The following is a 14403-nucleotide window of genomic DNA, read 5'->3' on the forward strand; positions in this document are numbered from 1 at the left end:
TCAACTGAAAACTGTTTCCGTGCTGTTTTGATGTATTTTAAAGAGTAGGCAGTCAAAATTAAAACTGCTGGATGATAGATATTCTTCATTCTTTATGACAAACAAGATAATGTGAATTACAGAATGTAAAACGTTTTTAAAATGTGTACAGCGTTTATTATGAGGGGGTAGAATCCACAGCTCAGTACTCAATACTCATGAGTACTTTTAAATAGGCTACTCTTTTACTCTTACTCAAGTAGTTTTTTGGACAAGTACTTTTACTCTACTCACACTACATTTTTTGGAAGGTAATGGTACTTTTACTTGAGTATATTTTTTCAGTACTCTTTCCACCACTGCATAAAACAGAAGCAACAGCAGTAGTTGCAGGTGTCTGCTCGCATATCTCACCAGCAGCAAAAGTTTATCTCGGAGGGTTTTGATGTCATCCTGTAGTTTCTGCTCCTTCATCCTCCACTCGGCCCTGTGGACTTCACGGCTGAGTTCCCAATCCACTCCCGCTGAGTGACGCGGAGATTCCAGCAATAACACCCGAAGCTCATTCAGGCTCCTGATATGCATTCCCATGCACACACACACACAGACACACAGAAAAAGACAATATATTGCATAAAACTAAATGAAGATTTCATTTGCAAAAACCGAAAACTACATTTTTTTTTTTTTTCCAGAAATCACATTTTTTTATTGCGCATTCCAAATAATATCAATCAAACTGCAGTTGGGTTGTTTTGATTAAGTAATAATAACGTAAACAAATACAGATCATTTACAAAATTAAAGTTCATATGTTTGTTTTAAATATTAAAAGTTAGTTTTATAGCAAAAGCAGATAACTCCAACAATTGTTTTTTTGGCAAAAGCAGATAACTCCACATTTCATGTTTTAGAGCTTAAAAAAACACTCGTTTAATCTTTGTAATCTCCTCAGATGACAATGTAGATGCCTGACAAACGTTGTTGTTGTTGTGATCATAAACTGTATGGATGTGATTACACGCAATACACTGAGCTTTTCCCTCACCATTGTAACGTGCTGCTTTTGCAAGGTTCCGTGAAAACGTTTCAGCTTTTATTTTCCTTTTTCGCCCTGAAGACGATATCACAGATTCATCAAGTTCGTCGAAATGATCCATCCTCAATCACTTTTAGTCAGCTCTGATGAAACTTCTCTCAGCTAGCACGTCTTTTCAAAGTGAAAGTAGCCTTGTCACCTGACCTGAATAAGCTGAATATTCGCTAAAATGGATTTATCGGCTTCTGTTCAAAAACAACAAGGGCGCGTGTCGGTTTCTGCAGTAAAACGTGAACTCGCGATGCCTTGAAAGTGGACAAAACCGGCTTTTTTTTGTTTGTTTAGGGTTCAGATCGTGCTATATGTGGAGAATAATGCACGGCAATCAGCTCTTTTTTTTTTTAAGTGCCGTTTATCGCTTTTTGCAAATTAACTCTTCAAATAAAAAACCCATAAATTAAACAGAATTTTAGGGCAACATCCTTTGGTACTGTAGTGTCTGCTTGACCTAATCAAAGCCAATCAAATTGTAATGTGCTTCTGTACATAGTTCTCAATGCAAAGTTGTTTAAAATGGATAGTCCACCCAAAAACGAAAATCCTGTCATCATTTACTCACCCTCAAGTCTCTCCAAAGCTGTATGAGTTTCTTTCCTCCGTGGAACATAAAATAAGATATTTTGAAGAATGTTAGTAACCAAATGGTTTTGATTCCAATTGACATCCATAGTATTTTTTTGGTACAAATATGGAAGTGAATGGGAACCAAAAATGTTTGATTACCAACATTCTTCAAAATATCTTCTTTTGTGTTCCACAGAGGAAAGAAACTCGTACAGCTTTGGAAAGACTTGAGGGTGAGTAAATTATGACAGGATTTTCATTTTTGGGTGGACTATTACGTTAAGGGCAGAGCCTAAACCCCTGACAAGATATTCACTGTCAGCATGTAGCATTGACTGAAAAGGCTAAATGACGTTTTGGACACAGTTTTAATCAGTGTAATTGTCTTCATTAACTGAAATTGCTCTTGAGTGGATTACAATCAGCTAACCATTTATCCTAGTGTATTGGGAAGCAATACAATCCAGATGATGGTTTTCCATGACAGGGATAAAATAGAAGCTGCAATACTAATTTCAAATACACACTATATTCAAGTGTAGAAGTGTAAGTTAGATGATCAAAGCATTTCTTGAAATGTGCTTCAAAAACTGGGACAATAATTTCCATGTGGCTCAGGCTGTCATTATCATTTCAAATGGTTAAAAGCTCACTCACACCTGTAATAAATCACAAAGTGTCCTCTCCTCCTCCATTTTATGCTCTTTACCTCTCTTTCTTCAGAAGCTCCTGGCTAATAACCACCAGCTGGCCTGATGCATCATGAGATTTCTTGGTCATGGACTCCAGCTCTGCCTCCAAGCGTGTCTTTTCCGTAACGAGTCCATCTGCCGCCTTCTCTCCCAAACAAATCTTTTCCTCCAAGGCTACACATAAGATGCAGTTGCGTTTATTGTAAGAAGGAGAACAAAATATCACTAGCATCATACTATGTTATGATATATATAGCTCTCTCTTTCACAAAAAAACATAACGAGAATGGCATAAATGTAACACTTTAAATGTGAGAATTACCAGTTATTTGGGACTTCAGGGCATCTACTTGGGTTGTTAGAGTGGATACTTCTTTTTCCCTTTTTGTGAGTTTCTCCAGGGTTGCTAATAGAAAGTTTGAAGTTATAAACACAGGCATAGAGAACAACTTTCACATGTTGAAATGTCTGAAAACTACTGTATAATTACTTTTAAAATGTAAATAAAAAAAAAAACGTTAATACCAGAATGATTTAGCATACCACTTTCAACTAATTTACGTACACTACCGTTCAAAAGGTTGGATCATTAAAATAAAAAATAAATAATTATATATATATATATATTGCATTGAAGTAATCAAAAGTGACAGTAAAGACATTTATAATATTATTAAAGCTTTTTATTTCAAATAAATTATGTTCTTTTGAACGTTTTATTCATCAACGAATCCTGAGAAAACAACAGATCACAGTCTTCACAAAAATATTAATCTACATTTAACTGAACTGTTTTCAACTGTGACAATAATAGAAAATGTTTCTGATGATTTCTGAACGATCACGTGACACTGAAGTCTGGAGTAATGGCTGCTGAAAATTCAGCTTTGTCATCACAGGAATAAATTGCAATTTAAATGATACCGAAACAGAAAACAGTTATTTTGATTTGTAATAATATTTCACAATATTACTGTTTTACTGTACTTTTACTGTACTTATGCTCATCAGTCTTTGTGAGCATTAGAGGCTTCTTTCAAAAACACAAAAAATCGTACAAACCCCAAACTTCTGAACAGTAGAGTGCATCAGTTGCAGAAGTTAACACAATAATTTTTCATTGTCAATATTTGGACACATACCTTCCATATTCTGTTTTAGTTTAATCTTCTCTTCAGAGTTGTCATTATTTTCGATCATCTGGATGGGCAGAATACATTAAATTTAAGTGAACTTTTTTACTCCAGTCAACAATCCAAAAGGTTTTAGAATTTCTGTTAGAATTTGGAGCTAATACCATATGATTTCAATGGGATCACATATTGATAATCTAAGCATCAAATAAGATCCTCCTACTGGATAAATAAAAACTTCATATTATTTTTTCAGGATTTCAGTTTATCCAGTAGGATCCTTTAGGATTCTTTAGGAGTGGTTCCAAATATATACAATCAAATTCCAATTTTAGCCCTGTGCGCATTGGAATTTCTGACTAATCTAAAAAATCAGCACATTTGTAAAGAGCAGAATCACTGAAATAAATAGGGTTTTGTCCCAGAGGTCACTGACATTAACATCCTGGCTGGTGTGATCCGCCTCTACAGCTTGGAGTCGGTTCTCACTGACTCTCAGCTTCTCCTGCAGAGAGAGGATCTCTGCTCGGCTCTGAGCTTCAGCCTTCTGCAGGGCCTCATAATCTACCATCTTCTTTTCAGCCAGCTCTAGCTGCTCTTTGAGAAGTTGGGTGGCCTTTTCCTGCTCTTCATGGGACTTATCCAACTCGCTGATCCTCAGCTCTGCCTTTTGAAGCTTCTCTGAGACCTCTTTGAGCTCCAGAGAATGCTGGTTGCTCTTGGCTTCCACCTGGATCTTCCAGTTCTCCTCACTCTCCTCTAGCTGGTCCCGCAATTCCTGAAGTCGGGCACGTAGATCTTCACGCTCTTTGGCCATCACGACAGCATCGATCTCATGTTTGGCCTTCAGGTTCACTAATTCCAATTGCTGCTCCATCTTTAAGCTCTCTAGAGCTACTCTCATCTCAGGTGTGGTTCCTTCCCCCTCTGCTCCACTGGTGTCACGATCTCCTGTTAGCGAGGCTTTTAGTTCCTCTAGAGCGCGTTTATGGTCTCCGACCAAAGTGTCAAGTTTGGCTTTCCAGCTGTCCATCATCTCCATGTTTTCACGAGTGGCTTGCTGAAGTCTTTGCTTCAGGTCGGAGATCTCTTGGCCCTGACGTTCTGTGGTGGCTTTAAGGCGTTCAACTTCTTTCTGGCTGCTGCTCAAAGATGCTTCGTACCTCTCGCGCAGCTGGTTGCTCTCTTCACGGCGTTCACGACCTGCAGAGAGAAGCTGTTCTCGCAAAACCAGAGTCTCTGAGCTTATGCCTGGTCTGCTGTCTCCAGTGTCTGTGCCTGGACCGGCGGAGCCTCTCTGAAGCCGAGCCTGGAGCTCCTCAACCTCAGCCTTGCGCAACGCCAATTCCTCTTCCAGCTGCATAACACGACTCTTCTCCTCAACTGTAGTTTGCTAGAGGACAGAAAAAGGGTCAGAAGGGTCTTTTATATGCCAAAAACCTCCAGTCATTCGGCTCAGGGGCAACTCTCAAAGGATTTAGTCATTTTTCCGACAAGACCTTTGACCTCAATATTAGGATTTAATTAGAGATTCAAAATAAAGCAAACTTTAAGAGTGTTTGTCAATACATCTATTGGAAAAATCTCATTATTAAATGACAAAAAGTGCTGAAAATAACAATACAAACAACTAAACTAGGGATGCACAATAAACCATAATGGTTACGGCCAATATTGAGTAAATCTGTAGAGGACGAGGTCCTAAAACAATTCAGAAATGACCATTTTAGGACCATTAACATTTTATGTGACATTATTTTCATGACACTTAAACACAATTCAACAATACACAATTGTCATGTAAAAAGAAAGAAAGAAATTCTCTAAGTAATCCTGTACTGACACTTTTTTTCCATTAAAATATAAAATACTTCCATGATGCAGTTACAGATGAAATTTACAAATGAATTTTGTACAATTAATTTTGTAATATGTTTATTTTGTAATTAATGGTTTGAATTTTACAATATAAATTTTTTGTACAATTTAAATAATCAATACAATTCTATTATTTTTGCATTATAGTAATGATATTTCTGTGTTACTGAATAATAATAATAATGATTTATTTATTATATATATATTATTATATATATATATATATATGTGTGTGTGTGTGTGTGTGTGTGTATGTATATAAATTAACTTTATTAAATTATACTATTTTTGCATTATTGTAATGAGATTTTTCAAATTACAGTACACTAGAGAAAATGGCTGTTTATATTAATAATAATAGTCCATCTATTCTCCAAAGTGAGTTTTTTTTTTCCAATTAAAAAAAAAATAATCTAGCACACTGTTTAAAAAAAAAAAACAGCCATCATATTGGCTGTCTGTAAAAATAAATAAATAAAATATTGTGCATCCCCCAAATAAACATTTTAATGTTGTTGATAATCAGTATGAAATATCTTGGAGAGTTGCCCTCAAAAACTAGCAACCGGACGGCAATACAGGCATTAGAGGCAAACAAAGCATTCGCTTGCCCTGCAAACATTTCAGCGAATGCTTCTTGCATGTGCAAAAAAAAAAAAGGGGAAAATAGTGCAACCTATGAAACTACACCAGCATTCCTGTTGAATTCAAGCCCAAGCAAGCCTTTCTCAGTCTGTCCATCTAGAAGCAGCCAGGCAAATACGAGATGGAATGGCACACAGCAAGTCCAAAGGAACACATTCAAATTATGTTTAAAGAAAAAATATTCAAAGATGTTTTTCATTCCACAGAACAACCAAATATTAATGTTAGTCATTCTGGAGTCATCTGAAAATGTGATAGTTCAAAGAAAATATCATTAGAGGTTATCACAGATCAGATAATACTACAAGAGTTCATAGATGGCTGTCTGTAAAAATAAATAAATAAATAATATATTGTGCATCCCCCAAATAAACATTTTAATGTTGTTGATAATCAGTATGAAATATCTTGGAGAGTTGCCCTCAAAAACTAGCAACCGGACGGCAATACAGGCATTAGAGGCAAACAAAGCATTTGCTTGCCCTGCAAACATTTCAGCGAATGCTTCTTGCATGTGCAAAAAAAAAAAAGCGGATATAGTGCAACCTATGAAACTACACCAGCATTCCTGTTGAATTCAAGCCCAAGCAAGCCTTTCTCAGTCTGTCCATCTAGAAGCAGCCAGGCAAATACGAGATGGAATGGCACACAGCAAGTCCAAAGGAACACATTCAAATTATGTTTAAAGAAAAAATATTCAAAGATGTTTTTCATTCCACAGAACAACCAAATATTAATGTTAGTCATTCTGGAGTCATCTGAAAATGTGATAGTTCAAAGAAAATATCATTAGAGGTTATCACAGATCAGATAATACTACAAGAGTTCATAGATGCAGTCTCAAACCTCAAGAGAGAAGTGAGAAAAGCACAGATCTAAATAAAATATTCATATTTAATATAGAAGATCACTCTGAAAACCAGCGCGTTACTCCCTTTATATCACCTTGACACTCTTGCCCAGCCTCATGGGTGTTGGCTGGAGCCTGCCTCTGGCCTGTTGATAAATGTGAAATCCTGTTGATTAGAGTACCCGAACTGTGCTGCCTTCATCCACAATGACAGCCAAAACTACACTTTTACATTTACTCAAGAAATGTGAGGCCCTGTTTATGTCTGGTATTAAGATGTGTTTTGATCGATCAGATCACAAGTAGACAAGGAAGACACATTCCCGCTTACACCTGATCTTTTAATCTGTCTCTCTTGTCCACTTTCAACCATTTTCCTGATTAGGGGAGGGTCTATGGGCATAAGTATGGGCTTATTCCTGATCTTTCGATCTAATATTGCAAAATAAGCTCGCACATTTTAATTATGGATGCAAAGGGAGACACAGAAAATGATTCCGGAGAGCAGCAGCTTTCATTTTTGCTCTAATGGCTGCAAAACTACACCAAACGCTGTGGGTGGGTGTTACAATCAGGACTGGTAAGACAACATTGACATTTTTCGCCTTCATACCAAACTTACGATTTCAGATGGCAGCATTGTCTGGCTAACGCGTTTCAACATCACGTCCCATAATGTTTATGAATTATAGGAGGTGGTCTTTAGTGGCTGTTCAAACTCATTCAACCACTATGAAAGCAATCCGTTCGAATGAGTTTTCAACTCCCTCTGGAAGTGGTCGAAAGTGGACAATTTCAGGGCCTGAGTTTTGATTGTTTACGCAAAACCACAATGCTAGAATTTTGTTGGTGATTGCCAGAGTGTTGCTAGTTGGTTGCTAGGACATTGCTAGGTACTTGCTAGGTTGTTCATGGTGGTTACTAGGGTTTTGGTCGCTAGAGCATTGGTAGGCATTTGCTAAGGTGTTCTGGTTGTATGCAAAGGCATTGTTAGTTACTAGGGTGTTTAGGATGTTCTGGTTGGTAGCTAGGGTGTTGCTAGGGTAATCTGGGTGGTTGCCAGATTGCTAGGTATTTAGAGTGGTCATTAAGGAATTAATAGGCAGTTGTTAGGGTGTTCTGAATGGCCTCTAAGGAGTTGCTGAGGCAGCTGCTAGGGTCTTCTTGGTGGACACTAGGGCAGTGCTTGGGTTTTCTGGGTAGTCACTAGGCATTGCTTTTCAGGGTTTTGTGGTTGGAAGCTAATGTGTTCAAGACAGTTTTGATGGTGTTCTGGGAGGTCACTAGGTTGCTTTTATAGGGTGTATGTGGTGGTCACTAGGGTGGTGCTTGGGTTTTCTGGGTAGTCACTGCATTGCTTTTCAGGGTTTGTGGTTGGAAGCTAGTGTGTTCAAGACAGTTTTGATGGTGTTCTGGGTGTTGTTGTTTTTTTAAAGTAATTTAAGTCATATTTATAGTGTTCTGGGTGGTCACTAGGTTGCTTTTAGGGTGTCTGTGGTGGTCATTAGGGTGGTGCTTGGGTTTTCTGATTTTCTGTCACTAGACACTGGCTAGGTGATTGCTAGTATTTTTTGTTTTTTTTGTTTAGAAGCTAGTGAATTGCAAGACAGTCGGGAAGGCATTCTGGGCATTTTCTATGACACTGTTAGGGTGCTTAGTTTTCTGGGTGGTGCTGTTACGGTGGTCTGGGTGATTACTAGATATTGATAGAAAGTTTTGAGGGTGTTCTGGGTGTTTTCAAGGGTGTTCTGCATGCTTGCCTAGATGCAGCTAGGTGGTTGCCAAAATATTCTGGGTGGTCACTAGTCTATTACTAGGGTGTTGTGGGTAGTCAATGGGGTGTTGCTACAGTGGCTGTAGTCCATCCACATGTCTTTAAGACCAGATATGTGATGAGATAGAACACAAGATAAAGGTGTTGCACAAAATGTACAGGATGATTTAAGTGCAGAAGAGGAATAATATGCCTGACCAATAATAACTGTGATGCCTTAGCAACTACCTCTAATTATAGAAAAATAAGGGCTAGAAATACAGTGTAGATGTGTCAGAGGGGGTTTGTTTCGCAACCCTTTCAAAGGTTGGAGGCTGTATTTCAGCATCTAAAACATAATATGAAGGCTGATGTGGGGAAATGAGATCACTGCCGAGAAGATAACTCCTCAACTCCAACCTGAGGGTCTCAGGCAGATGCTTAGAGAACAAGAGAAGACGGACATGAAAAAATATTTAGCAAATGAAAGGTGAAAGCAATTCCTGGCTAACAGGAGCAATGCTGCCCCACAGAGACAGGTAAAGATCTCCAACACACGTGACTTTGGGGTTTCACAGCAATGCAATTACTGATCAGAGCTGGAGTAAATTCCAATTAAATCAACATTGTAAATGCAAAAAATGGGTGAAATTGAAATAAATCTGAAATATCTGATCTTTTTTGATCAACTACCCTAGTTTAAAAAATGAGTGGCATTAAACATATCTAATCAGTTGCACAAATTACAAACACTTCAGATCAAATTAGTATATATGGGAGCTTTAAGTGAATGATGGAGATCCCAGGCCTGGCCAATCAAGCGCAAGCATTGGAGACCCATAGACACAGGCTCTAACAAAGGGACAGAAACATGGCAATGGGAGAGATGGCTACAGGCTGGGGTGTTTCATCTCCCTGCATGTTTACCATCTTTTCCTCTAACTCTTTCTGAAGCCGCTCTGCTTTGGACTTTTCCAAATGCAGACACTGCTCGAGCTGCCGAATACGGGCATGCTCCAGTTTGGTCTGAGTCTACAGAGAGAAAGAGAGGGGGGAAACGGAAAGACACGAGAAAAAGAGAAAAAGAGACATACATAGGTAGCACAGAAAAAGATTAACAGGTCTTAGCTATTCACCAATCATAATACCAAAGTGTGAAGACGTTTAAAGGCAGGACAGAGTATGTTCTCACATTCGGCATGACAGTATAGGGCTGGATAAACGGAGACATATTTGATACATTTACATACACTTAAACAGATCTTAGTCAGAGTAGATATTATATTAAAAATTTTTGCAAATGAAAATTAGGCTGTTTAAGTACAGTGTGTACTGTATGTAGGAATGTCATAAGGTTATAGATCATGTCTAATATTCATAACACTTTTTTTTTTTTGGTGGACTGAAGATGTTTGGAAAGACATTCTAAATGAACCAATACTATCATTCATTGATGGTATCAATTTTCTTCCGTTATCTTCATAGCAATCCTCAACATTGAAAAAAGTACACCTTATCTCCCAGTAAAGTAGTAAATATTTAGTAAAGTAGTAAAAAAAACAAAAAAAAAACAGATACCTCCAGGTCTCCTTTGGTAATGGACTCTTCCTCAACTCTGAACTGAAGATCTTCCACCTTCCTGCCGTAACACATAATGACCACCAGGTGTCAGGGAATTTTTGTTTGTTTCTTTGGTAGATACTACATAGACAGCAGTTTTGGACTTTATATTGAGGCCTATTGACATGAATGCAGGATCACACAAAAATAGAAGTGTTTAATTACCAAATATAATTGTAGAAACACACTATTTCCAGGTATTTGTGCAATGACAGTGTATATATATATATTTTTTTTCAGTGGATAAACTGTCCCTGTTAATCTAGTAAATGATACACAGTTATATATCTCATCATATACTGCTGGCTGTGATTAAGAGAAAAGTGAGCATTTTTTGTGCTACAACACATCAAATTAAACTTTTTACATGGCAGGTAAATGACCAAATTATAAAATCATGTACATAATTTATGGCCAACCTTTAGATTAGAATTTTTCCCAAAAACTGTGTGGTGAGTAGTGCTGGGCGGTATGACCAAAAATTTATTTCACTGTATTTTTCAAAATTATACCGGTTTCACGGTACATGACCGTATTTTTTTTTTCAAGCATGACCGTGTGTTAACCATATTTTCTACTGATTGAGAGAGGAAATACTGCAGTATATTGATTTAGAATGCCCTATTTTACTGTCATGATGAGTGAATATTGTCAAAAAATACCACACTAAATAGTGGCTAAACACGACCCCTTTTAATACGTTAACCAGGAGTCACTCTCATTTATAATCGCGGCATCGTCTGATAAAATCAACATGCATCTACACTAAAGAGCGGCTATGCGGTTGTTTTGGCTATATTACTTTTTTGTCTCATGCAGCGCACTGCCTGCGTCTGAGTAACAAACAAAAAAAAACTACAAACTAAAAAGTGCATGTGATATTAACAGACCAACTAAGCTTATATTTATAATTCCAAACAATCAGTAAGCAACAGGTGCTAGGAAACTCTGTTTTGTACTCATTTATTGAGGAGTCGGCTGCGGTGCGGCAAACTGAATGCGCTGCTTCTCTGCCACTCACTGCACAGAACAGACGCCGAGAGAGGTGACACTTATTTAAGTGCAGAAGAGGAATAATATGCCTGACCAATAATAACTGTGATGCCTTAGCAACTACCTCTAATTATAGAAAAATAAGGGCTAGAAATACAGTGTAGATGTGTCAGAGGGGGTTTGTTTCGCAACCCTTTCAAAGGTTGGAGGCTGTATTTCAGCATCTAAAACATAATATGAAGGCTGATGTGGGGAAATGAGATCACTGCCGAGAAGATAACTCCTCAACTCCAACCTGAGGGTCTCAGGCAGATGCTTAGAGAACAAGAGAAGACGGACATGAAAAAATATTTAGCAAATGAAAGGTGAAAGCAATTCCTGGCTAACAGGAGCAATGCTGCCCCACAGAGACAGGTAAAGATCTCCAACACACGTGACTTTGGGGTTTCACAGCAATGCAATTACTGATCAGAGCTGGAGTAAATTCCAATTAAATCAACATTGTAAATGCAAAAAATGGGTGAAATTGAAATAAATCTGAAATATCTGATCTTTTTTGATCAACTACCCTAGTTTAAAAAATGAGTGGCATTAAACATATCTAATCAGTTGCACAAATTACAAACACTTCAGATCAAATTAGTATATATGGGAGCTTTAAGTGAATGATGGAGATCCCAGGCCTGGCCAATCAAGCGCAAGCATTGGAGACCCATAGACACAGGCTCTAACAAAGGGACAGAAACATGGCAATGGGAGAGATGGCTACAGGCTGGGGTGTTTCATCTCCCAGCATGTTTACCATCTTTTCCTCTAACTCTTTCTGAAGCCGCTCTGCTTTGGACTTTTCCAAATGCAGACACTGCTCGAGCTGCCGAATACGGGCATGCTCCAGTTTGGTCTGAGTCTACAGAGAGAAAGAGAGGGGGGAAACGGAAAGACACGAGAAAAAGAGAAAAAGAGACATACATAGGTAGCACAGAAAAAGATTAACAGGTCTTAGCTATTCACCAATCATAATACCAAAGTGTGAAGACGTTTAAAGGCAGGACAGAGTATGTTCTCACATTCGGCATGACAGTATAGGGCTGGATAAACGGAGACATATTTGATACATTTACATACACTTAAACAGATCTTAGTCAGAGTAGATATTATATTAAAAATTTTTGCAAATGAAAATTAGGCTGTTTAAGTACAGTGTGTACTGTATGTAGGAATGTCATAAGGTTATAGATCATGTCTAATATTCATAACATTTTTTTTTTTGGTGGACTGAAGATGTTTGGAAAGACATTCTAAATGAACCAATACTATCATTCATTGATGGTATCAATTTTCTTCCGTTATCTTCATAGCAATCCTCAACATTGAAAAAAGTACACCTTATCTCCCAGTAAAGTAGTAAATATTTAGTAAAGTAGTAAAAAAAACAAAAAAAAAACAGATACCTCCAGGTCTCCTTTGGTAATGGACTCTTCCTCAACTCTGAACTGAAGATCTTCCACCTTCCTGCCGTAACACATAATGACCACCAGGTGTCAGGGAATTTTTGTTTGTTTCTTTGGTAGATACTACATAGACAGCAGTTTTGGACTTTATATTGAGGCCTATTGACATGAATGCAGGATCACACAAAAATAGAAGTGTTTAATTACCAAATATAATTGTAGAAACACACTATTTCCAGGTATTTGTGCAATGACAGTGTATATATATATATTTTTTTTCAGTGGATAAACTGTCCCTGTTAATCTAGTAAATGATACACAGTTATATATCTCATCATATACTGCTGGCTGTGATTAAGAGAAAAGTGAGCATTTTTTGTGCTACAACACATCAAATTAAACTTTTTACATGGCAGGTAAATGACCAAATTATAAAATCATGTACATAATTTATGGCCAATCTTTAGATTAGAATTTTTCCCAAAAACTGTGTGGTGAGTAGTGCTGGGCGGTATGACCAAAAATTTATTTCACTCTATTTTTCAAAATTATACCGGTTTCACGGTACATGACCGTATTTTTTTTTCAAGCATGACCGTGTGTTAACCATATTTTCTACTGATTGAGAGAGGAAATACTGCAGTATATTGATTTAGAATGCCCTATTTTACTGTCATGATGAGTGAATATTGTCAAAAAATACCACACTAAATAGTGGCTAAACACGCCCCCTTTTAATACGTTAACCAGGAGTCACTCTCATTTATAATCGCGGCATCGTCTGATAAAATCAACATGCATCTACACTAAAGAGCGGCTATGCGGTTGTTTTGGCTATATTACTTTTTTGTCTCATGCAGCGCACTGCCTGCGTCTGAGTAACAAACAAAAAAAAACTACAAACTAAAAAGTGCATGTGATATTAACAGACCAACTAAGCTTATATTTATAATTCCAAACAATCAGTAAGCAACAGGTGCTAGGAAACTCTGTTTTGTACTCATTTATTGAGGAGTCGGCTGCGGTGCGGCAAACTGAATGCGCTGCTTCTCTGCCACTCACTGCACAGAACAGACGCAGAGAGAGGTGACACTTCTCCGGGAAAGTCAAACCTCGCGTTCGCGGGACAGCACTGGCGAAATCTTCCAACTGAACCATAGCTAAGGTTTATCCACAAAAGTCGCTGGGTTTGTCAGTATGAATATTCTATGGAAAAAATCCGCTAAAAGGGTCTGAAAGTTGCTAAATCTAGTGCTAAAGTCACGCTTGTGTGTGTGTGTGAGACGCGGGAGCTGATGGCAGGGGGCGGTGGATATTTGTGGCGGTCAATGTGGATATCGTGGATGAGTTCTTCTATGTCATCACATTCTATTAGTTCTACAGCTTCAGTTTAGGAACTTTCACGCTAAGTAACAGATACAGCTGTTCCCTCACCACAGTGCAACAGTGAAAAGGGACTTCTTTCAAACAGTGTCGCATTCTGAACGTTGTATATACCGGTATTGCGGTATTTTTAAAATTCATATCATAACAAAAATAAACACCGGTATTCGGTATGAACCGGTATACCGCCCAGCACTAGTGGTGAGTGCATGAAATATTATGAAAACCAACCACTATTTCACCTTTCCCTGGCTGTAACACTGACAATGACAATGAATGACCTTTTTCTGTGATTGTCCATTAGGATTTTTTTTTTTTTTATTAATAATTTATTTTAAAAATAAAATAGGTACCCATTACTGG

The 14403-nt window shown here is 37.7% G+C and overlaps 1 protein-coding gene across 1 annotated transcript in view; it reads right to left on the reverse strand.

Annotated features, from left to right (window-relative positions):
• LOC107561578 (CAP-Gly domain-containing linker protein 2-like) overlaps positions 1–14403 on the reverse strand; it is a 41045-nt gene that overhangs the window by 7844 nt on the left and 18798 nt on the right. The window contains exons 6-11 of the mRNA XM_016246049.1: positions 12658–12718; positions 3904–4860; positions 3477–3534; positions 2657–2740; positions 2352–2508; positions 394–553 (exon numbers count right to left, since the gene is read on the reverse strand). Of these exons, the coding sequence (XP_016101535.1) occupies positions 394–553; positions 2352–2508; positions 2657–2740; positions 3477–3534; positions 3904–4860; positions 12658–12718 (1477 nt within the window). The remainder of the gene's footprint in view (positions 1–393; positions 554–2351; positions 2509–2656; positions 2741–3476; positions 3535–3903; positions 4861–12657; positions 12719–14403) is intronic.

Source organism: Sinocyclocheilus grahami, unplaced genomic scaffold (assembly GCF_001515645.1).
Source record: "Sinocyclocheilus grahami isolate Dianchi unplaced genomic scaffold, SAMN03320097.WGS_v1.1 scaffold781.1, whole genome shotgun sequence".
Classification (NCBI taxonomy): Eukaryota; Metazoa; Chordata; class Actinopteri; order Cypriniformes; family Cyprinidae; genus Sinocyclocheilus; species Sinocyclocheilus grahami.